The sequence below is a fragment of the Dama dama genome, chromosome 14 (assembly GCF_033118175.1).
Source record: "Dama dama isolate Ldn47 chromosome 14, ASM3311817v1, whole genome shotgun sequence".
In the NCBI taxonomy this organism is placed as follows: Eukaryota; Metazoa; Chordata; class Mammalia; order Artiodactyla; family Cervidae; genus Dama; species Dama dama.
Genome location: NC_083694.1, coordinates 53,307,559 through 53,332,796, shown reverse-complemented (window position 1 = coordinate 53,332,796; position 25,238 = coordinate 53,307,559). Strand labels below are relative to the sequence as shown.

General features: G+C 45.6%; 1 protein-coding gene across 1 annotated transcript in view; it reads left to right on the top strand.

Annotated features, from left to right (window-relative positions):
* Positions 1 to 25,238, top strand: part of TNR (tenascin R) — a 91,090-nt gene that overhangs the window by 5,192 nt on the left and 60,660 nt on the right. The window contains exons 3-7 of the mRNA XM_061160769.1: positions 4,688 to 4,951; positions 8,457 to 8,572; positions 10,834 to 10,984; positions 16,538 to 16,807; positions 23,273 to 23,458. Coding sequence (XP_061016752.1) covers positions 4,688 to 4,951; positions 8,457 to 8,572; positions 10,834 to 10,984; positions 16,538 to 16,807; positions 23,273 to 23,458 — 987 coding nt within the window. The remainder of the gene's footprint in view (positions 1 to 4,687; positions 4,952 to 8,456; positions 8,573 to 10,833; positions 10,985 to 16,537; positions 16,808 to 23,272; positions 23,459 to 25,238) is intronic.

Sequence of the window (25,238 nt, the reverse complement as noted above, 5' to 3'; positions counted from 1 at the left end):
CTGAACTCAGTCCATGAGCTACATGTTACCTCCAACATGTTACCTCTGTGCTATTTGATTTAGAAAGACTTTTGGACAGTCAGATAAATTACTTTATAGGTTCCCAAAGCACGTGAGGAGGGACAGTTGCATAATTTCCATCTGTTTCTATAGCAACCATGGAGCTACCACTCATTGCTGGAGGTGCTGTTCTCAATGCTTGTCTTTTAAACCAAATGCCATGGGTCTCTTCCAGAGAAGTATCTAGGTCATTATCTAAAGTGCTACTTTGCCTGCTCTTGGCGAGAAGGCTCCAGGAGAGGGGCTGTTTACCCGCTGTTTGACATTTTTGGCCACATGCACACACTCCAGCATTACTATTCATCTCACCAACAGCAGGAAGGAGAGGAGAGAGGGGAGTGGGGAAGGTGAAACCGAGGAGAGCCACAACACACTCCCTGACTTTCTTTTCTCGCTGGCAAGGGCATGGAGAATGGGGGCCCGTTGTGTGGACTTCATTCTGAGGTCCCTTAGGCTGCTAGAGCTTGAATGCAATTGAATAGAGTTGACAAGACCGCTCTATTTGACTCCCAGCCTTGATCTTTCTCACAGTGGACCATGAGACCAGATCTCAACCTTTCCACCTCTATTCTCTGGCCAGGTAAAGACAATAGAAAAACAACAACAAAAAAAGAATATGAACACTTAAACCAGGCCTTAGAAAGAAGCTACTCGGGGCTTCTCATTTTACAAACTGAAAAAGCAGCAGCCCTGGGAGACAGGAATATTTTTCCAGAGCCAGACAGCTAATTAATGGCAGAGCAAGAATAAGAACCCTAGTCTCCTACCAACTTCTAGCACTCTTTAATCCTTCCTAGGATGCTAAGTAGAGTGGAATTGGAAAATAAAAATGGTAAAAGCCACATGCATAAAGAAGTAGTCTTTTGCTATGAAAGCTGAGCTCTGTCAGGTGATAAAAAAAATACTAAGTGTTGGAGACAGGATAGGGGTGCTTGTTCAACCATTTGTCCACATGTCTCCCTGGTGAAGGAGGTTAGTGTGGGAGGTGGCCAGTGAACTGGTCACAAGTCCCTGTGAAGAAGCAGGGTGAAAGAACCACCAGAGTTGAGGCTTGAAACAATCCAGAAAGCCGTTCCTTGGACTTTGGTCAGACGTGCAGAGATTCATCACCATCACCCTCTGTGTTGGCCTGCACTGCAGCCAGTCTGAACTTTGGCACCTGACCTCACTCGCTCCTCTGTGCAAGACACTTCATGGAACTAATTCCAACTGCTCTCACAGCATATGTGCAAATTGATGCCAGATCTAAAAAGTAAACAGCATGGCATCTTGCCAGATAGGCAACTCCAGTTCCTCAAGCTACAGTTAATTCTTTTTAACTGCCTGCTTATCCACAAGTTTCCAAGTTGGAGCCCCAAAGAAAGCAAGACTAAGAATACTTTGTGTGGTTTCCCTGGTGGTCCAGTGGTTAAGAATCTGCCTGCCAATGCAGGGGATACAGGTGCGATCCCTGCTCTGGGAAGATTCCATGTGCCATGGGGCAGAGCCTGTACTCTGCAACAGGGGAAGCCCCCACAATGAGAAGCCTGCACACTGCAACAAAGAGTAGACCCCATTCACAGCAACTAGAGAAAGGCTTCATGCAGCAAAGAAGACCCAATGCAGCCAAAAATAAATAAATAGAAAACTTTCTTCAGCCCCACTTAATTCCTTGAATCAAGGCATACAGCTCTTTTATAGTTTGCTTTCTAGTTCAATATCATTTCATTTTATAAGAATTATTGACACCCAGTTTATACAGCTTCTGCTAAATTATAGGGTGAGTGGTGATGGTCTCTTCTGCTGAGCTACTGCTCTCAAGAATGCTTCTTCCACCATGGACATTATTGCTTCTTTCGCATCAGATGTGAAGGTTGTTTTTTCCCACCACCCAGGCTCAGGTCTCAAGATAAAAAATTTGCTAAGCTAAGTTGTCAAGATGAGAAAATCCTTCTGCAGTCTTTTTAACTTTAAAATCCCCAAATGTGCTGCTTGGATCATTCTCTGTTGTCGTGATTAGCTTTATTTTCTGGAGAAAGTAACAAAAAATGAATTCACCAACTTGTTCTCAATGCTCTAAGAATTGTTGGTGACTTGAAATTTGGAATGGCCATTTCTGTCACCGTGACAGGAGGAGTCCCACACTGGAAACTTGGAATTAATGTGTTGAATCACAAAAGGCAGGCACTAGAGAATCCTTAAAAGAAGTTTCTGACCACTAGGATAAGCACCAGCCTAGAATTTCCATCCTAAAAGACAGTCTGAATTATTTACTGATGTAATTTATTTTTGAGGCTCTGTACAAATGAAAGAAAGCATCTGGCACAATCCATAACCCATCCTACAAATTGTAGGGGGAAGAACATCCAAGGTAGAAGAGTGTAGACCAAGTACAGAAGACCTCGGCTTGATGATCAGTTCAGCAACGACCCAACTCCCTTACTTTTGGCAGGTCCTTTCGCCTGGGTCTGTTTATCCATTTGTAAAGTTGGGATAATTATACCTTCCCAATCTACCTCAGAGTGCTGCTATTAAATAATTTTTTTAAAAAAATTCTAGTTAGATGGTGTTTTATAGACCAAGATGCTATGCAAATATAAGTTGTATTGTATACTGGCTTAGAGTTTCTAGAATCATTGCACCTGGGTTCAAATCCTAGCTTCTGTGTTCACTGATTGTGTAACCCAGTTTTCTTCTCTGTAAAACAGGGGTAAAAATAATACTGATCCCATAGTGTTGGTGAGAGGATGAGATGAGAAAATCCATGTCAGAATGTTTAGCCTAGTGCTTGGTGCATAATAAATAATTAATATAATCATGCAAAATACTGATAGGTTCTATATATCAACTGTTCCTTCCTTGGTCCAAGAGTCATTCTGTATGTATTATACAGGCTAACCCAAAGATCTTAGTGGAATTCAAAGCTCTAATCATGTTAGAGTTAGAAATGACATAGGCTTACAAATTATTTGAAACTTTAATTATTTAAATTTCATTTACATTCATCTAGCTATAATAAATTGTTAAAAATAAAGTTAATTTTTTTTGTCTTGGTCAACATATAATTTCTTAAATCACAAGAAGTTCTGCTATTTATACTGTTTCATATCATGAATAGTTCAGGGCAAAAGCAATCAAAGCAAATGCCCAGCACTGCAAATATATGTTCCTAATTCCCATCATATGAGTCTTCATTTCTGCCTCTGATGAGGATTTGAGGTAGAGCACCATAGAGAGAGCAGGCACTTCTCACTCACATGGCCCCGTGACTAGCAGTCTTCAGTCCTCTGCTCAAGTAAGGGGGGAAAGAGAGAGAATTCTCAGAGATTCAACACCAGTGACAACACTTAAGCTAATCGAAGCCTCCAACTACACATAAATTTATAAGTTAATTATGACTATTTAAATACTGGCATGATCTTTGAGTTCATCTACAGGCAGGTCCAATTACAGGCACCCTGGTATTAACTTCCTAATTGGTCTTAAAGTTTCAATTATTTAATACCCCCACTACCACTGAATCTTCACTTCCCAAGGGAATCATACAAGAAAGACTATCGCAATGAGGTTTCATTTTTGGTGAGTCTTTGAATAGTCTTTGAGAAGTAGAACAGGAATGCTACTTTGTCATCATCCCCTATATCAAGGTTAATAAAAATTTGTGTAACACAAGTTACATTTCCAGAGTAATCTGATAACAATAATTTATTAAACTACCAAAAATATTAGCCAACGTATGCTGTTAAATATCTAACAACTAGCTCTTTGAGGGAAAAAATAACAAGCCCTACTTTGTAGCATTTGCCAGCTCCCATGGTATAAATACTCCCTCCATGGCCAGTTTCAGACTACCAGCGTGAAGTCACTAAAGGTTGAGTTGGAAATAGCTGCACACTAGAACACAATCAAATAGTACTGGGTTGGCCAAAAAATTCATTTGGGTTTTCCACCCATTTTATGGAAAACCCGAACAAACTTTTTGGCCAAAGCAATATTTCCTCCCCAGTGGCTCAGTAGTAAAGAACCTGCCTGTAACACAGGAGACATGGGTTCGATCCCTGGGTTAGGAAAATCTCCTGGAGGAGGAAACAGCAACCTGCTCCAGTATTGTTGCCTGGGAAGTCCCATGGGCAGAGGAGCCTGGTTGGCTACAGTCCACGGGATCGCAAAGTCTGACACAACTTAGCAACTGAGCACGCATGCACTGTTTCTACCAAAGAGATACAACACAGGGAAATTGCCTTAAGGGCACAGATAATAGTAAAATGTAGTGAAGTCATTTGCCAGTGATGAGTTTGGAGTATTTATTACTTTTGTTCTTAAGATAATTACCTAATTCTAAGTTTAGAAAATTTAATATTTCACAATGACTATTTAAAAATGTCTTGCAAAATTTGACAACTAACTTTTCCAAGCCAGTAGGAGCAGGTTCCAGCCCACTGCTAACTCAGGGCCCTATAGAGATGAGAGTACCGAGCATAGAAAAGACAAGAACCTGCCTGCCGAGGGACTTCCCTATCACTCCAAGTCAGTGAGCTGAGAACATACAGACAGGGCGTGTGGGGTGAGAGGTGAGGAAGGAAGTTGAGTCCAGCATGGGGAAGGCAGACCTCTGAGCTCATGCTATCTGTGTATTGCCTCCTGGTAGTTGCCCCTCCAGAGGACTTGCGAGTGGCTGGTATCAGCGACAGGTCCATTGAGCTGGAATGGGACGGGCCGATGGCAGTGACGGAATATGTGATCTCTTACCAGCCGACGGCCCTGGGGGGCCTCCAGCTCCAGCAGCGGGTGCCTGGAGATTGGAGTGGCGTCACCATCTCAGAGCTGGAGCCAGGTCTCACCTACAACATCAGCGTCTACGCTGTCATTAGCAACATCCTCAGCCTTCCCATCACTGCCAAGGTGGCCACCCGTACGTACCATTTCCCCCTCCTGCTTCATTTTTCTTTTTTCCTACATGAGATCATGGGCATTCATGATGGTAGTGTCTTTTCTTAATTCTTCAGGGATGCCTGAAGTTATCATTGCTCTCAAGGGGAAGGGCTTCCGATGTGACCCACTTAGGAAAGGGCATATCATTAAAAAGACACTTCCAAAAGAGCAGAGTTTCCACATCCCAGACAGCCCCTATCTATTATAGAGCCAAAAGGACAAAAAGTGCTTTAATTGTTGAGTTTTGACTTGTTATAAGCTTGAGTCTGATTAGAAGTCAAGGAAAGTATGAGACTTACACAGACTTTGAATCTAGTTAGAGATTCAAAACCAGCAGACATGAAATAGGACATATAATAAGCAAGTGCTAAATGGTATATCACAGATGGCAAGTGTATAACACACTGAGAAAAAATCTTATTTAAAACCACAACTGAAAACACCCACTTCTCCTTAGAGAGAGGTGGCATTATTTCTTCGTAATCTTTTGTTTAGTAAAATACCCTAATGGTCCATTTCAATTATAAACATTGAATCTCTAATGCATCATTTAGGAAGATTCAATGGGCAAAAAAGAGATAGCATGCTAAACCCTTTTCTATGAGAAATGAAAGTTTCTCTTTTTTATGTATAACAGAGAAACTGCTATAGGCATGTATTTATATTTTGTATGCTTATTTAAGAACAGAAACATTTTAAAAGATTGCATACCAACTATTAACATTAATTACATCAAAGAGCAGAATAAGAAAGAGATGGGAAGGGGCTGTTATTTAGTTTTCTTTATATACAATGGAATTCTTCAATTGTCTTTCCAACCCCACTTCCTCAGCTCTCAAATGCCAGCTGGGGATCGTACAGTTCATTTCAACTCAATATCTATCCACCAGGAGTTAGCATCAGATCTGACAAGCTAAAAACCTCAGTCTCTCAGAACTGCTTCCACATCAGTTTTCAGTCACAAGTCCCAGGTTGTCACGGGTCTTCTGAATAGCCAGCTCTACATTTAAGGGGTTCCCACAACCCGTCCTTAATTTTGGTAATTCCTTAGAACTCACAGAGCTCAAGAAAGCGCTTTGCTCTCTATAACTGATTTCTTAGAAAGGATGCAAGTCAAGAACAACCAAATGGAAGATACACATAGGGCAAAGTATGGTGTGTAGGGCTTCCATGTTCTCTCTGCACAGTAACTGTCAGTAACTCCATGTGTTCACCAACCCAGAAGCTCTCGGAAACCCATTGCTTAGGGCCTTTATGGAGGTTTCATTATGCAGGCATGATTGGTAAAACCCCTAGCGATTGGTGATTAACTCAAGTCAGCCCCTTTCCCCTCATTGGAGGTTGCGGGCAGGAGTTCCAACCCTCTCTTTAAATCACTCCTGGGTTTTTCTTCAAACCAGCCATCTAGGAGGCCCGGGCTACCAGTTATCTCATAATCATAAAAAAGATACTCTTTGCCCTCTGGGGATTCCTAGGGTTTTAGGAGCTGTTGTGTCAGGACAAAGACCAAATACTTACTTTTTTTATTACATCACACAGAGATTTTTAGTAGTGGCAGGAAACCAAAACAAGATGTGACCGTGAAACATCAGCCCCTGGGTTGGTAAATGAGACTTATCACCAAGTATGGGATGAGCGATCCAAGCCCATTTGATGGAGGTCTCAAATGACAAGATGGTATTTGGGTAACAAATGCCAGAAAAGTTCAGAATAAGAAGAGGTTGAAGTAGGAAGGTGGTGCTGATGGTTAAGAGCCCGCCTATCAGTGCAGGAGACATAAGAGATGGGGGCTGGATCCCTGGGTCAGGAAGATCCCCTGGAGGAGCGCATGGCAACCCACTCCAGTATTCTTGCCTGGGAAACTCCATGGGCAGAGAATCCTGAAGGGCTACCGTCCATAGGGTCGAAAAGAGACAAGACTGAAGCAACAGAACGCACATGCACAAAGTAGAAAGAGTTGGCTTGGACGGCTTCATGGAGGCCAAGGTCTTGAGTTGTGCTGCAAGCATAGGACAGGCAGAGGGGAAAGGATTTAAGAAGTCATTTTGTCCCCTTACTTCTCAGGTGACAAAGATCCTGTTAGAATATTGGACTCCCCCCTCTAAATGCTGACTTTTTTTTTAATATGCCTATAATTATCTCTGTTTATATCTGACCTTTTTTTTTTTTTCCTTCAATTCCTCTGGTGCCTGAGAACCAGTTTAAAATATCTGCAGTGATCGCGTAGAGAGGCAGGTCACCATCTGCTGCTTTCCCCACCTTGCTCCGGGATGAGTCACCACAGCGAGGGCCTGGCCCGACTCCCAGGCGTCTCTGCTCTGATCCACGTGCACCACGCACCGTGGCGAGGTTTCCATCTCCCGTGGCGTTTATTCTGCCAATTCAGGGCATCCCCTCGGGCAAGCTCCCAGGTGACAAGGACAGAATCATGTAAACTCACCTGACACACCTTCAAGTGGGTTGAGGAGCCGCCCTGCCTTTCACCAAGAAGCCTGAGGAAGCTTCCAAACAGGAAGGATGAGGATCTGTCAGTCTTCCAATGGGAAGGTCCCAGGAGAGGCGCAGCTAAAATGGGATCAGGCTCCCTGGAGAACTGAGAAAAGTCGTGCTGTCGTATTTCAGGGCTGGTAATTGGAACCCCATTAGGACCAGCCTACTTCCACCTGTGTGTGCATGTGTGTGTTTGGGGGCGGGAGGGGTGGGAGGGTGTGGGGAGTGGAAAGCCAGGGAATTAGAAGAGGAACTAAAAACAAGATTGAGGTGAAGTTGAGTGAGGGAGAGAGGGAAGAGAGAACCAAGCAATAGCTGGAGAAAGAAAAGCAGGAACTCGTGGAGTGAAAGCAGAAACCCCAGTATCTGTTACTGTCCCTTATTGACACCGTTGCTTGGCTTGGCTACACATTTTGCTACACAAAGTGGAAATTTCAGGCCATCCTAGAGGTGGTGATTTGAGCTAAACAAGATATTCTTAGTGCACATCATGTGATGGAGAAAAGCATTCGAGTCTCTATTCTTAAGTTGGCTTGCTCCACGCCTTTCGCTGATTCTCTCTGTGCCCCCTTCTCCCGGGTATAGGAAGGAACAGTGGCATTAACCTTCACACCGCCTCTCAGAAACCCTTAAAGCCTCCGAAGATGGCGTTTGGCTTCTCTGAAGAAGGCATTATGTTAAATGCCAAGACTCAACACCTTAGTAAGGAAAGGGAAGTGTGCCTTTTGGATTTTAACATCAACCTCTTATGGAATAGAAAGTATAAAAAGTGTTTATTAGGTGTTCGTTGGGTTCACTCCTCTGTTGGCTCACACTGAGCACCAACACCAACGTGGCCTGGGCCCACCCCTTGCCTGGAACCCAGCGCGTCTGTAATGAGGTTGGGATAGCCCATCACATGCCGCGGCACCCATGGCATGGGGGGAGCTCAGGTAACGCTCTCTGCCCCTGCCAGGGCTAGCCATGACACCGTCACCCACATTGCTGTGTTCCAGATCTCTCCACACCGCAAGGGCTCCGATTCAAGACGATCACAGAGACCACCGTGGAGGTGCAGTGGGAGCCCTTTTCATTCTCCTTCGACGGGTGGGAGATCAGCTTCATTCCAAAGGTAACCCCCACCTGTCAGAAAGCCAAACAGCCTGATGGGGCATACCCACACCCTCAACTTAGGATTGGGGCAGCAAAAAAGCCACCCCCCACACACAATCTCTGTCTCTCTCTCCAAGCCATTAAGGGCACAAAAGGGCACTTGGCAGGCTACAGAACATTTCTTTCACAAAGATGTGGTAATGACTGATTAACAAGAATGGCCCCAAGCCTGGTACCCAGGCCTTGGGTGACAGGAGAATGGGGGAGCAGCCAGACCCAGCTCTCTGCTCAAAAAACTTTAGGTTTTAGCAAGCTGCGACTTCAGTGAGTCTGAAAACCTAAACCTTCAAAAAGTTGGGGCTTCTCTTTAGGACACAAGAAAAGCTAAAGCCAGTGAGTCTCATAGGCAACCCACAACTTCATTCTGTGCAGGCAGAAGCCCCCAAAGCTGACCTATGTGGTTTCAGCCTCTGAAAGTCAGAGATGTAACACAGAAACACCATGCATAACCTATTCATTGAGAAAAATTTTCTTTAAACATTTTGAGCTGAAAAGGATCTTAAGATTTCTTTCTATTCATCAAAGTTGTATTTTATTTTATTAATCTGCAAATTAACTTTTCTAAGTTGTCAGAGGTGCCTGACTAGTTCTAGTTTTTCAAGAGTTATTAACGGCACTGATGTTTTCCCTAACTATATCACTCATGAGGGTATACACACACACACACACACACACACACACACACACAAAATGTTTAATCACATTCCTTTCCTTTGTTTTCATCTTTCAATATCAAAGAGCATTTTTTCAAATCATTCATCAGACTTAATGACAGATGATGCATTTTTGGCTCATAAGATTATGATTTTACTATTCTTTTTACTTCAAAATTCTTAGAGGCATGGACTGTTGGAACTACAAAAGACTTTCAGATTCACAGAGAATGACCCTTAATTTTACATCTAGTTTGTTTAGTTTATAGAGAATAAGACTCAGTGAACTTACACAATATCAGACAGCTGGTTGGTGGCAGGCTTAAAACAAGAACCTGGTCTCCACTTCTTATTCCAGGGCTCTGTCCCCTGAACTGGACAGGACACCTCCTTCTCTTGTGGGGATATAGTCATGACATGCCAAGCTAACTACATCTAAGCAGATTTTCTATATATGTAGTTTCTTACATGTTTTATCTGCATTAAAATGGTCAAAGAAGTATGGTGGGTGATTGGGTTCATAAGAGAGCAGACAGAATCATGCCACTCTGCTGCTCAGGCAAGACAAAACAATGCCAGGTTTGCCTGTTTTATATCCAATATGTAAATTCCAAATGAGAGAGGGGCTAGCCAGGGCATACCTAGGTCAAATATACAGCCACATAGAATAACTGTATGATCTGTAGGTTGAGGCTAGTAGGAGGCACTTGTCACATTGATTTATAAGAGTATGGATATAAAATACATATAGGGCACTCCAGGTGACATGAACAGAGACCAAAGATTATAAGAAAAGGACTGTGCCACAAAAAATAGCCCTCTTGTCACCTCTACTTCTGAGGCACAAAGAGAAAATGTATAAGAATAGGCCAACAGACAGACAAGTGGACAGAGACACTAAACCCTGGACCCAACGTCATGTTGATCTTTTTCACTTCATCTTTCACCAGTGTGTCTCTTTCTTCTTTCCTTTGTATTATTCTTTGTTCTACCCTTTTCCTCTTCTTTGTACTCCATGGTTGTGTCACTGATTCCTAACTCATCGGGGTAAAAGGGAAACAAGACAATGACAGATTTGCAGCCAGTGTAACACTATGAGAAACTCCAGACACAGCAAAATAATAGCTCCAGCTCATTAAAAAAAAAACTGGGAACGTTTTAGTTTGAAATATGTTGTCATGTACATTAAGATGTTTACACACATACATACACAACTAGACTCTTCTAAATAGCCAAAGGCAGGCTCACCATGATAAATGCCAAAAAAAATATCTGATATATGGTAAGCATCAAACATTTCATTTTTGGCAAAAATGTCTACATCATCTCATGACTAATTTTTATTGGCAAACTCAGTAGAAGCAGGGTAAGCCAAAGAAATGTTCTCGAAAATTGGCATTCTTCTTGAGCCTGCTGGGAGCCATTCCTGGCCCCAGACACTCAGCTGTCAGCCTGGAGGGCAGAGAAGTGGTCCTCATCTTTAACTCACAATCAGGGTCCCATCCTTTCCCCTCCTCTTGATTTCCTCTTTTGGTTTCTCTGCTTCTCCCTTCCTTCTACCCACCAGAACAATGAAGGAGGGGTGATTGCCCAGCTCCCCAGTGACGTCACATCTTTCAATCAGACGGGACTAAAGCCTGGGGAGGAATACATTGTCAATGTGGTGGCTCTGAAAGAGCAAGCCCGGAGCCCCCCTACCTCGGCCAGCGTCTCCACTGGTAAGTGCCTCTGACCTTTCTCGCTCTGACTACACAAGGTTCATTCAGGAAGAATTGCAGACTCAATCAAGAGAGACAAAGGGGTGGTAGGACTTCTCCCACAGCTGAAATTAATTTTGGTGCCTGGTGATGGAGCTTACTCCACCAGATGCTTAGGTGAACATCTTCCTTATTCTTGCAAACCCAGAAACCCAGGAGAGTATTCTATGAGAAATTCTTTGTTCAGATCTCCAGTGTGTCTGTATTCTGATCTTACTCATTAAGAGACTTCATTTGTAAGCCCCTAATATCTTGAGCTTTGGAACCAGCAAGAGCTAATACACTCTTGCTTATTGTGAGGTGTGCAGAAAGTCCTAAGACCCTTCCCAAACCTCGATCCATTTGACAATGATGAACGATAATACCTTCTTCAAAGAAATGACATGAGGATTAAATCAGATAAAGCACACAAAGTGATTAGCACTGAGTTGATGACAGTGTGTATACATATACTCAGAGAACACCTTTCAAAGTGACAGAGCGGGAGGAAACACATCATTTCAAACCAGTAAGTGTGGGTTGGGTCACTGTTCAAGGTGACAACTTAAGTAGACTATTATTTCATCTCCACAGTTCCTCTCATGCAAGATCATTATATTTCTATGTTTGAGTCATTAACTGTATCACATTTTGCTTTATTGTTTCCTTAGCTAACAAAGGATGTTCAACCTCAAAGCTGTAAATTAACAAATATAATGCATGTGTGTGCCCTCAACCAAGGGTTTCTCAAAAGTTATAAATAGCTTCTGATATCACTTTTGGTTCTCATTTTATTGACGGAGGAGCTGAGACTCAAAGGTTAAGCAACACTCCCTGTAACAGAGACTGAGTTAGGCGAATATTGGGAGAGCTTTATTTTTTATAAACAGAAACTGACACCTAAGAAAACCAGTCATGAGTCCAGGGCGAAGGCCAGTTTGGCCAGAAAAGGGAACCACAACACTATATAATGAGCCCATGTTTATGGATTAGTGATTCATACTTTGTTAACTGGATCCAAACTAAATAGCATCAGGTGCTGAGGTTTGTGCTCTGTCAAGAAAATATTGGTTTAAAACTATTGTGGCACCAGATTATGCTTCATTAGAGCCCCAGGGTTCCGTGACAGCTCCTCAAGGCAAGGAGGCAGTAGAGATCCCAGCCTCTTATTACTCCCACTCCCATGTCCCTCCCACCTTCCCACCAAGGCAGTTCCACTTTCATCTCTTTTGTATTTTGTACAATCATTTAAGATGTTCTTCTTTTAAAAAAAGAATATGACCCCCCCTCCCCAAAAGGCTTTAAAACCACTGTACTAATCCAAATATGTTTTAGAAGAAACTCTATAGCCATAAAGCTAAAAGTGCTCTGTAGGAATCTCTCCAGTGGCCAGAGTTTTTCTCCAGTTGTGCTTCCCAAGGTTATGCTGGACTCTGAAGAGTTGGTTAGGTAATTGTTCATTCTCCTCTTCTGATTTGGAATGTTTCAGGGTCCCTAAATCATTTCTGTGATTTGATACAAAAAAAGTATTAGCAGAAAACAAAAAGCTAGAAGAAGATGGTACCTAAGAGCGCAGAGAAGAACATTACAGATGTAAGATGCTTTTCTTCCAAAATACTGACACACTTAGAAAAGACAGACTCTGCTTTAAGCTTCTACTTACACCACATTTTGACAAAATTGGCAGTATTTATTTTTTAATTTGGAATTTTCTTAAGATTAAAATGAAAAGCTCCTGATCTTGTCATCTGTGGTCAAGCCAGGCCAAAATTTTTTTTCACTTAGGAAAAAATGTCCTAGTTCGTATTTTGGGATTGTGTACAGAATCACAAAGAAATGGAAAGAAAAATATTTATTCCAGTTTACCTTTTGAGGAGGATGTGTGTTTGTTTAAAAATTAGGGCCTAAATTGAAAGCAAGCTGATACCTCCTTGACTGGAATGGGACATGGCTACCCAGTGGCCAACTGAAAGGCCGAGTCCAAGAGTGGCAGCAGAAAAGATGGTTGGCTCCCAGCCCCGTCTGCTGTTTTTAAGAAACCATTGTTTAATTATTTCCTTCTGCTAAGGTCTGATCCACACCAACCCTCTTGCGAAGCTCTGAGTCCTCGTCAGGCACGCAGCCTGGCTTCTTCCAGTCAGGCCATTTTGGGAATTCAAATTACAAGACCTCCTGCAGCCAGAGGCCTTGGTGCTTCACAGTGACACTCTAATATAAGCAATCATTATGATTAGGATTGGGAGATTTTAAGAGCTGATGGAAAAAGCCTGACATGGTCATTAGAGTTTTTGTAACTTTTTTTTTTTTTTTTCAAGAAGCTCCAGTTCATTGAAATGCTTCCCTTTCTTGTGACTGTTGAGAATCATCTCTTTATATCATTCATTCAGCCCCATGTACTGAGTCTCTACTATGTTTCAGGTATTATGCTTATTCAGCTGCTCGGAGAACATCTCCCCCATCTCATTATTAAATTAAATGAAATTAAAAAGCCCAAGTCATCTAAAACCATGACATTCAGCGTGCAAGAAAGAAAACATCTGGATGTGTTCTGTTACATCTCATTATTACGCCAAATATGAAAAACAGAACGTTTTAACTCCAAACCAGGTGGCACCAAAACCAAAATGGTCTGGTGATTTTTATTTTGGCCAGTGTCAGACCCCAAATCCCAAGCTGTTTAATAGAGAGAAGGACTGGGCTAGCCCCACAAAGAGGGTGGGGTGCCCAGGGAAAGGCCCAACTCAGAAAGACTGAGAGGCTCAAAGTCAGGCTGAGACAGTCCTGAGGGGGACTCTCCATCCTGGAGACAATCTAGATTGTGATCCGGTGAGGATTGTTTAAAAAAAAAAAATATTAGTCAAGACACTCTGGTAAATATGGAAGAAAAATGGTCAAAAAGTAGCTGAAGCAAAAAAGAGAATTTACTGGAAGGATACAGAGTGTCTCATGGAACCCCAGGGCCTGAAATACATCTGAGTCTCACAGAAGACTTGAACCAGGAAATGGAAAGTCAAGAATCAAGTTATTCTCTATATCTTTCTAGAAATGCCACACAGTCACTCATTTCTGCTTCTCTCTCTCTGTTTGCTCCTAAAATTCTGCACCCAGTTCCAGTGTGTGTGTGTTTGGGGGAGGGGTCCCCCACACCAAGCGATTCTCTGTTTTACCAGCTAGGTATCCTACCATTCAACTCAGTTCTGACACCATCTACCATCTGAGAGCATCAGACTCCACAGGTTGAAGGCTCAGTCCTTTAAGACCATCCTCCACTTGAGATGCCAATCACAAACCCAGGTGTTGTCACCTGTCCTTCTGACTGACCAGCTACAGATTAGAGGTTCTACGACCCCCTCTCTGGGTTTCATCAATTTGCTAGAGCAGCTCACTGAACTTGGGAAACCCATTTTCTCACCAAATTACTGGTTTATCACAAAGGATATTTCAGGACACAAATCAACAGCCATATGAAGAGATACACAGGAGAGGCCCTGAACAAAGGAGCTTCCGCCCCCATGGAATTGGTGTCCTGTCATAGCGGCACATGGAAGCATTCTGGTTCCCTAAACTGGGAGCTCTCCGAACCCAGTCTTTTTGGAATTTTATGGAGGCTTCATTACTTGAGCACAATTGATGGACTGATCAGATGTCAGAAGTGAGACTGAAAGTTCCAACCCTCTAATCACCTAGTTGGGTCCCTTGACAACAGGCTTCCAACCTCGATTCATTAACATAACAAGAGACAGACAACTTTTTTTACAGAGAGGAAAAGGAAATTTTTTTTTTTTTAAATGGGGAAAGCTTGATCATGTTTCTTTCTTTTTTTTTTTAATTGGAGGATAATTGCTTTATAATGTAGTGCTGGTTTCTGCCAGTTATGGGAATCAGCCATAACTATATATATATCCCCTCCCTCTTGAGCCTCCTTCCTAGCACCTTTAGGTCATCACAGAGCACCAGCCTGGGTTCCCTGTGTGATACAGCAGCTTCCCACTAGCTATCTGTTTGACACATGGTAGTGTATATATGTCAATGCTACTCTCTCAATTTGTCTCACCCTCTCATCCCCCGCTGTGTCCACAAGTCCATTCAACAAGAGACAACTTTACCACTTTGATCACTTAGAAAATATCAAGGGTTTTAGGAGCTCTATGCCAAGAAGGGAAGACCAAATATGTATTTACTATAAATCACATTTTCCCCTTTGCCCTCGTCCCTCCCTCTTCCTCTCTGTCTCTCCCTCCCTCCCTTTCCCCTTTCTCTCTCTCTCTCTCTTTTTCCCTCTCTCTCCCTCCCTGCTCCATCCAGATCAGATGTTTTCTATTTATGTGTGAAGATGGTAGAGAATGGCCACACTAGTCCTGGCTCACCAACTAACCAGACAGCCATAGCCTGTGGTTCCAGTTCCTAATCCTTGAAGAATATTAATAGTAACATTAATCAGCCCCAGCTAGAAGGGTGTCATCTATAATAAATAAAAACATGGAAGCCGAGTCAGCTCTTTCTAGAAGATAATGAGTAATTAAAACAGGGCATGTTAGCCATGTAGACATGCCATGAGGAATTAAGAACACCATTTTCTACTCTACTCACTAAGCCCTTTCTATTTCCCTTCCACATTCTCTCACCTTGCCCCACCTCCACCATCACTTAATTCAATATGAACAGGACCTTAAGTGGATATCAGAACCATGGATGGTAGGCCCCCTAGGAAATCAACCAGTTTTTTCTAGATAAAGCCATCACACAGTGGTTTCCCCTGGCTGCTCAGTGCCGGGGCCAGGGACACGTGCTGAATATTCAGAAGCCCGGAAGGACTGGGTGTAATGCAGTGCCCTCTGACTCAGGAATATGCAAGAACCAGTGAGGAAAAAATAACCCACAAGAGGCTGTTCCAAGATTGATATTTTTTTTTTTTTTTTTAACAGAAGAGCAAGTTTACCCAGAAGGCATATTTCACATACACAAATATAAATGTCTGTTGGGTTTTTGAGCATCTTAGCAACTGGTTGACTGAGCTGTTGGTATGGCTGAGCAGGGATATCTTTTGGATATTCATGATGCCCTCACTGGCAACCAAGTTGGAAGTCTCAGGTGTTTAGACAGGACTGCTAATTCATAGATCTTTCCTTGGGGCTCAAAGAAGGTGAAGGCTGGACAGCTGGCACACACAAGAAGCACGGTTCTCTGTCCTTTGTCCCATAAACTCCTGACAGAGCAGAGCTGGCCCTCTCAAGCCAGTAAGTGCCCTTCCTCCATCCAAACTGGGAAGTGTCAGCCCTGAAAAAAGTCACAGCCTCAGGGGACCTGAGATCCAGTGTCCATTCACCCATTGTCAAACCATGCGTCCACAGGAAAGAGATTCCATCTCACTGTCTCATTATCCCTATCTGCAAAATGGGATAACAATACCCATCCTCTCTGTAACAGACCAGGCTAATGTAAGGAGGAAAGGAAAGGAAAGAGCTTCCTAAAGTCAAAGGCTCATTTCTCAAACTTTTTTTTTTTTTTTTCCCCTGTTGGCTCTTCCTCATTTAGTCATTGATGGGCCCACTCAGATTCTAGTTCGAGATGTCTCCGACACCGTGGCCTTCGTGGAGTGGACCCCACCTCGAGCCAGAGTCGATTTCATTCTCCTGAAGTACGGCCTGGTGGGCGGGGAAGGCGGGAAAACCACCTTCCGGCTGCAGCCTCCCCTGAGCCAGTACTCGGTGCAGGCCCTGCGGCCGGGCTCCCGATACGAGGTGTGGGTCAGCGCGGTCCGCGGAGCCAACGAGAGCGAGGCCTCCACCACCCAGTTCGCAACAGGTGAGGCTGCGAGTGGGGGCGGAGCCGGAGGAGGGGCGAGGGCGCTGCGCCAGCGGGTACCATCGCGGCAGGAGGGGCATCCAGGGAGACAGAGGAAGTGTGCGCGGGCATCCACCTATATCACGTGCACTGCAAGAGGGAAGCCAGAGGTTTCCGGGCGTCCCAGTGAGGTTCCATCACAGGGCGGAGGAGCGCCGGTCACCCGTGGATGGGAGAGCTGGGTTCCTGTCTTGCTTCCGCTACCAGCCAGGTCTGTGACCTGACATAACTCTTCCCCTCGGGTCTCACATCTCTCCTTTGTAAAATGAAACGTCCTGAATTCACTGACACATCCCCATTGCTAACCCAAAGGGCAATTTTGTGAGAGTTCAGTGACCCTTCCTGGTGACACTTTATTGCTATTTGCCGGCAATAGTGGTAATGATTCCACAGATCCACAGTGACTACACCAGCACTATGGTGCTGCTTAGAGCTGTGCAAAGGCCATCCGTGTGGAAGCAGACCTTCTGCCTGAGACTGTTTTACTCATCCTTGTGAGCGCTTGCAAGAGGGCCAACGTACATCTGGCTCCCACAGACCGCGGGCTGAGTGAAGCCCATGTCAATGCCTCCTGCCCAGCTGGATAACCGGCCACTCACTTCCCAAGCCTGTCAGGACTTTTAAAGAGACTTGGGAAAGGGCAGACCTCACGACTTGCTCCCTGGCTCTCCTGGAGCCCATCCGGTTGGCCAACTAGTGGACAAGTAGGTCAGGCACATGCAGACGCCGGCTCGCCAGCGCTCTTCCCAGGTCAGCAGGGGCTGAGATCCAAGAGTGAGTCTCTATCTAATCCAGACTCCGTGTCTCGGCCTATCTGCCCTCGGGAGGTCACAGGTCAAGGAATGTCTCTGCCAGCTCCCAAGGTGGCACAGCAGTCGAAGGGAACTGCAGGCATCTGTAAGATCTAAGAACCAGCATCTTCCGACAGAATGAAATAGGAGAATCACTAATTCAAGCATCCCACATTAAGTGGTGGCCTAAGAGCCTGTTACAGGATGGGGCAAGTCAGCCAAAGGGCTTCAGGGGAGGCTCAGTAAACAGCACCATTACCCTCCACCTGTGTTTAAAATCAGCTGATAAATACAGCAAAGAGTAAGACAGATGGAGGCCAAAATACCCCCTAGATTGGAACAGGTAGCTTAGTGTTAGAGTCGAATGGGCTTGCCAACTGATGGCCTCTGTGAGTCTGGGCAAGAACCCCACGTGGTAGAAGTTGGGGGCTGCTGAGGTTAGGGCACAGAGGAACAAGCAGAGGCTGATCCCCATGGGCAGAGGGCTCCCTAGAGAGGGGAACCAGAAGGGTCGTGCCCAGTCTCACTACAAAACTCACCATTGAGGGGAGTCCATCTTCCCCATAGAGGAAAAAGGCTTGGAATCTCATAACAGCTTTCCCTCTACCCCAAAGGAAACACTGGGTTAGGGAAAAGATTTCCCTATTGAAGAGACCAAGTGTGGACGCTGAGGAAACGGAGAAGACAGTTGATTCTGAAAGATACCCTCTCAGGCTTTCTCTCCTGCCCCTGTGCTGGATTCCACCCCAGCCAGGGGTCCCCGGTCTGATTTTTTACTGAACACATGTTGGGCTCCTCAGTGACTGTATTTTTAAAATAAAGGAACTACATTCTGCCCGTTTCTCTTGCCTTCTTTTCCCTCACTCAGCCAAAGCTGCTCAGAGCCTCACACAAGGTCCCTTCCTGGTGAATTCAAGGTCAATCCTGCCCACCCCCAACCTTTGCACCCCCACAGCAAGGCCTGCTCAGGTGGTGGGACCTCCAGAGAGCCACAGGTCCTGCATTCTTTTTCAATTTCAAGATAGTTTTTGTGTGAAAAGTGGTTTCTTTGTGGCTGTGCTCAGATAAGGAGTTTGAAGAGGCTGAAAAGGAGACAAGAGCTTTCAGGCGGAAGCACGAAAAGGGAATTCTTGATGTTTAGGTTGACGAGATGGAAACAGGACTGGCTGGTGGCCCAGGAAAATTTCAATCAAGACAATTACATTCTGCCTCCTAGAAGCCCCCACCCCCCAACCATGAGTTTCCGTTCTTGGCGTGATTCTCTGTTTCTGGTTGCTTGGCGGATGGGCAGCTGTTAGGTGCCTGCTTTCTGCACGCAGCAGCAGCCTATACCTGCAACCTGCCCTGCTCTGCTCGAGGGGGTGGAGGGTGAGGGGGCCATGGGGGCGGGGAGCTGTGGACAGATTTGCTCACCAGCTCTCAAGGCCAGGAGTTGGCAGGTGCTGTGTTGAATGATGCGAAGGTGCCCGGACCCTCACAGCAGGGCCCTCAGTCATTTTAGAACTCCGCTTAAATTCAAATTAGCCAAAGTACTTTTCCAGGTGATGGCTTCGACACTAGGAGCGCACTAATTGCACAGGCAATTAAAACAGAGATTTGCTTTCCGAGTGGTGAGCAGGGTATCTGGTTGGGTCTTAGAGCCGCTCGGAAAAAGGAAGGCATTGATGGAAGCCCAGCAAAGCCAGTAGTTAGAGAGAAGGGGTCCAGGGAGACCTGGAGGCCAGTCTCATGAACTTCCCCACTCTCCGTACATAGCTCTGGTTGCAGTTGCCCTCATAGGAGAAGTCCTAGGACTCTCCTGGTGAATTTTTTTTTTTTTTTTTTTTTTTTTTGATGTGAACCATTTTAAAGTTTTTATCGAATTCCCAGATGGCTCAGCAGATAAAGGATCTGCCTGCAACACAAGAGACACAGATTTGATCCCTGGGTCAGGAAGATACCCCTGGAGAAGGAAATGGCAACCCACCCCAGTATTCTTGCCTGGGAAACCCCATGGAAAGAGGAGGCTGGTGGGCTACAGTCCAAAGGGTCTCAAAGAGTCAGACAGGACTAAGTAAAAAGGCATGTTAAAATATTGCTTCTGTTTTATGTTTTGGCCACAAGAAATGTACTTAGCTTCCAGATCAGGGATCGAACCCCACACCCCCTGTATTGGAAGGGGAAACCTTAACCGCTGGACCACCAAGGAAGCTCATTTTATGGTGGATTTCTTCCTCACAGCCCTCAGATTCTCTCTCACAGCCCTCAGAAGGGAGCCAACACCTTGATCTCAGACTTCCAGTTTGTGAGACAATATGTTTCTGTTGTGTAAGCCCAACCAGTCTGTGGCCCTTGGTTGCAGCAGTCCTGGAAACTCATTCAAAGGCCCCACAACAGTTGGGGCTCCCACCTGCTGGGCAGGGAGTATGCTCTGGGATTCCCCAGGAAATGCCTCTGCAAGTTCAACCCTGATGGCGCTTGTCAGTCAGCCAGGACCAGCCGCCCCCAGTCACAGCTGCAGTTCTTCCTGCACCTCCTCGCCCCGAGCATCCTCACAGTCCCCAGCCAGAATATTTAACAAGACTTTCTCGATGGTTTTGAAGGAGCAGACAAGGCAGAGAGTGGACAGTATTTGTTTCACCTGTGTTTAAAGAACACCTAGAGGTGCCAAGCACTGGCCTCAGCAGTAAGGCTGCAGAATAAACAAGATAGGCAAGATCCCAGTTCATGTGAGTTATATTCCAGTGAGGGGAACTGGACAAGGGAAAAAAAAAAAAAGGAACATAAGAATATATGGGATCATCTCAATTATGAGGACCATGCTAAAAAATGAAATTAATGATACAGAGGGAGTAGTCAGAAGGCAATGACAACCCACTCCAGTACTGTTGCCTGGAAAATTCCATGAACGGAGGAGCCTGGTAGGCTGCAGTCCATGGGGTCGAGAAGAGTCAGACACAACTGAGCGACTTCACTTTCACGCATTGGAGAAGGAAATGGCAACGCAGTCCAGCGTTCTTGCCTGGAGAATCTCAGGGACGGGGGAGCCTGGTGGGCTGCCATCTATGGGGTCGCACCAAGTCAGACACAACAGAATCGACTTAGCAGCAGCAGCAGCAGCAGTCAGAAAAGTCTCTCTGAGGGGCTGAGGTTTGAATCAAGACCTAAGTGACCTCATGGCGGGGCTTCCTAGGTGGCTCGGTGATAAAGAATCTGCCTGACAATGCAGGAGCTGCAAAAGACTCGGGTTTGATCCCCTGGAGAAGGAAATGGCAACCCACTCCAGTATTCTTGCCTGGGAAATCCCATAGAGGAGCCTGGTGGGCTACAATCCATGGGGTCGCCAAAGAGTCAGACGAAACTTAATGACTAAACACCAATAGCAAAGTGACCTCAGCCATGTGAGGGTCTGGGAAGAGCATTCTCAACAAAAGAATCAGTCAGCGCAGAGCCCAGAAGTGAGAATAAGCTGGAATGAGTCAGGAGGAGGAAAAAGGCAGTCTAGCCAGAGTACAGTGAATAAGGGAAGAACATTCCACGGTGCCACCTGAGAAGCAGGCAGGGCCAGACCACGCCGAGCCCGTGGGCCACCATGCAGTTCAGTTCAGTCACTCAGTCGTGTCCAACTCTTTGCAACCCTGGGGACTGCCGCATGCCAGGCTTCCCTGTCCGTCACCAACTAATGGTGGGCCACCATTAGGAGCTTGTAATAGGAAGCAATGGAAAATTTTCAGCCAAAGTACTTGCTCTAATTTATGTTTCAAGATGAGAGTCCACAGTCCCAGCCCCTCCCCAGGGCCTCTACTGGGCATCTGATTTTGCCTTGCACCTGGTTTGCTGGTGTGTTGCAGAGACCAGCCCAGCTCCTCCTTGCCAGGGGGCCCTTCAGCTGGCCCTCCTGGAGGTCAGGCTCCAAGACCTAGGGGGAGCAAACCATTTCACTCCACCCTAGTCCTAAGACACCCCCCTTCTCCAGTCCTCATTCCCAGGATTGATCTCTTTGGGGATCACTGACATTGGAAATGTCCAGTCCCTTCAGAAGAAACACTGCTGCCTATCCACAGGGCATAGACCCTAAGGCCCAAAAACGCAGAAAAGAAAACCATAGTTTACCATTTCCAAAGTCTTTAGTTGTGAAGAACAGTAGGTAAATAAGAGACTCAACCTGGACCCTAAGTGAATTTTTTTTTGCTCCAGTTCCTTTCAGCCCACACCCCCAAGCCCCACCCAGTCCTCCGCCAGGCTCTCTTCCCCCACACCCCCCACCCCCTCGCCAAAAAGATTGAGGGATGTGAGATTTAGGGACCTGCAGCCCAGAGCATTCCTCCCACATGCCCCTCTACTCAAGCTCCTCTCTCCATACAATTGCTGGAGAAATTACACACACAGCACGTGCAGAATGCATGGTTTCCCGCATGCTAAACCCACACTGAGTAAGGAAACATTTCTCAGAAAAATAAGCTGCAGAGGCATAAATCTGCTAAGAGATTCACCCAATTTACATCCCTAAACAGAACACTTCTCACTCTGCAGCAGCTGCGCTCGGACTGATTCACAACGTCCCATCTTCTGAAAGAACAATCGGTGGAGACTTGTCTGGCATTTACAAAGTAAAACAGTCCACTTGAGGTTTTCCCAGAACAAATGGCTGGTCCACTCCAAAGTTAAATTCAAGTCTCAAAGTCAAGACCTAGTTAGAACTTTTTAAGTGGCAGTTTGTCAAGACAACACCTTCTTACCCTGTAAATTGTTTTATGTTGTTTCTGCCCAAATAAGCCTGCCAGAATGACCAGTCCTGGGAGAGAGAATGAGCCCCCCAGAGTTGAGGGAGAGACCCCAATGCCAGAGGTCTTTTCATTACTGTGGAGTTCTCGGAACTCCAGGGAGCAGGCATGGGGGTGCCAGGTTGTTAGAACTCAGGGAGAATTGTGGAAGCACCAGTAAGTCAGCCCAGGGCTTGGACACCTAATTTTGTACCAGTCCCCAAACTGCACACTTCCACATGCATTGTCTCATCTTTACAACTAGCAAAGCGGTATTGTTGGCCCATCTTACAGATGTGACCATCAAGGCCCAGCCTTTGATCCCATTACATTAAGAATTAGAAGTGAGATCAAACTGAGACCTGACTCCAAAGGTGACTGATTTCCACTATATCACATACCCTCTCTCTGTGCAAACCTTTCAGCATGTCTATGCAAGTAAATCCAAGGGAAGACATCTTATACTTCAGTCTTGCAACCAATCCTCTGTTTTGTTGCTTGGTGATCAAATTTGAAATTACACTCTTTCATCTCAATCACTTGGGTGCCATCTCTGATTTCATCCTTCCAGGAATTCCCTTAGTCTCAGGCTTATGATACTAACTAGTTCATTTTTCAATTTCTAGAACACCAGTAGAACAAACTCCTGAATGAGAATGGGGGATGTGTAAAGTGTATTTATGTCTAACTACCAAATAAAACTCTCCAGCCTGCCCATGGAATCTATCATGGCCAATCTGGCAGACCAAAAGCTAAGGGGCAATGCCTGGGGTTCACTCAAACAAAAGGCAGAGGGTGAGATGTGGGCTCTCACCCCAGAGCCTGTTCAAGTTCAAGATGCACGGCAAATGCCCATTATCCTGTGTGATGTTGGTGATGTCTTTTTTTTTAAGAGATTGATGCCCCCAAGAACCTGCGGGTTGGTTCCCGCACAGCCACCAGCCTTGACCTCGAGTGGGACAACAGTGAGGCAGAGGTTCAGGAGTACAGGGTTGAGTACAGCACCTTGGCGGGCGAGCAGTACCATGAGCTGCTGGTCCCCAAAAGCATCGGACCAACCAGCAGAGCCACACTCACCGGTGAGTAAGCCCTGGCTCCTGGGGGCACGGCGGCTCCTGAGCTCCTCCCAGCCCTCTCCCCAGCCCTGCAAGCCCACATCCAACCATTGCCAAATCCCTCTGATGTAATCCACCGAGTACCTAGGGCATGTGTCTACTGTTCTCCTTGCACTGCCATCCCCTGGTCTAAGCTACTGTCACATCTTGTCTCCACCACTGCAATAACCCCCCATTCTCTCCTGGCCCCTCCATTGTCCTCTTCACTCCACCAGTGATCTTTTCAAAGTACATTTCCCATCCTATTGTGCATCCATTTCAAGGACTTTAATTGCTTTCATGATAAACTCCAAACCCTCCCATGGCCTTGGTTTCCCTACCATCTTTTCCAGTCTCCTTCATCTCCCATATCTCCTGGTGTTCCCAGTGTTCCAGGCCCACAGGCCTACTTTTTTTAGTTCCTCAAACACCCTCCTGCCCCAGGGCTTGGCACATGCCATTCCCTCTGCTTATCAGGCTCTCTCCCCCCACAACTCTCTTCACCTCATGATGGCAGCTTCCCTTCCTGCTCTCAGGTCACCTGTTACTTCTCTGGAACCCTGGCTGGTTCCCAGGTGAGGTCAGGTCATCCTGCTTGCTGGTGACCCCTCACCTCACGGCACTTCTCAAGTTATCCTTGTGCGCTTGTGGGTATGATTATTGAGTTGTTAATCTCCACCTTAGACTGAAGCTCTGGGAAAGGGGGATCATGTCTGGTTTTGATCACCATGATTCCCCAGCATCTAGCACAACATCTAGCACTTACTAGGTCCTGGATAAGTGGTGAATAAGTGGATAAATGCCTGCATGAATGAATGAGAGCAACTGCACACAGGCTACAAGAAGCCAGTGATAAGTTGATAAATTAAGAGCCTGGTCATGCCTTCTGCACCCTGTAAAGAGTGTGAGTGAGGAGTTGTTGAAAGGTCTCAAATAGGTGATGCAATGCAGATTCATCCAGCTACAGTGGAGAACAGACAGGAGGAGGGCAAGGTCAGAGGCAGACAGTGGTCAGGAGGCTGTTTGGAGCCAAAGGGAGAGATAATGGTGTGAACTAACACAATGCCCCAGGTCACCATGATGCTTGGCTGGGGAGCATTCCGTGTCCCCATGGGGATGTGGAGCCCAACTTGTGCTCTTCCTGGGCCTTAGACACACCCATCTAGGAAAACCTACCTGCTAGGCTTTGCTGAAAAGTAGATGGCTGGAAATGGGGGCACAGTTTTTAGATGGAGAGTGTGCAAAACAGCCATGGACCAGAGGCCGGTAGTGTGCTCACAGAGACTGTTTATCCTGTGTCTTGGCTTCTCGCAAAAGCATTTGTCATCTCGGTAGACAAGGGATCCACAGCAAAGAGTGTGGAGAGTAAACAAGGGCAGGATAATCAAAGCTGTTTTCCTCCTGAACTGAAATCCCAGACTGCCTTGCCAAATGAGGCTAGTTAAAGTAAATATAATAAATGCTTTTTCCAGACAGACTCACTCCTGAAAACACAGCAAGGAGATGGGAAGATATGCTGACCAAGCAGGTTAATGGGGGTGAATTAAACATAGCAGGAACAGACCAGCTGGCGTAGGGCCTTTCCAGAGAGCTGGAGACATTCACAAAAATTAAGCTAAACAAAAAAACCTGCAATGATACAAGAGGGAACTGGTTCTAGGCACAGTGTATCCCTGCCCAGAGCCGCAGGCTGCTTTGGCAATTAGCAGTTTAACAAAGATGATGGCTTGATGTTCGGATGGAGGATACACTATAAAATCATGGG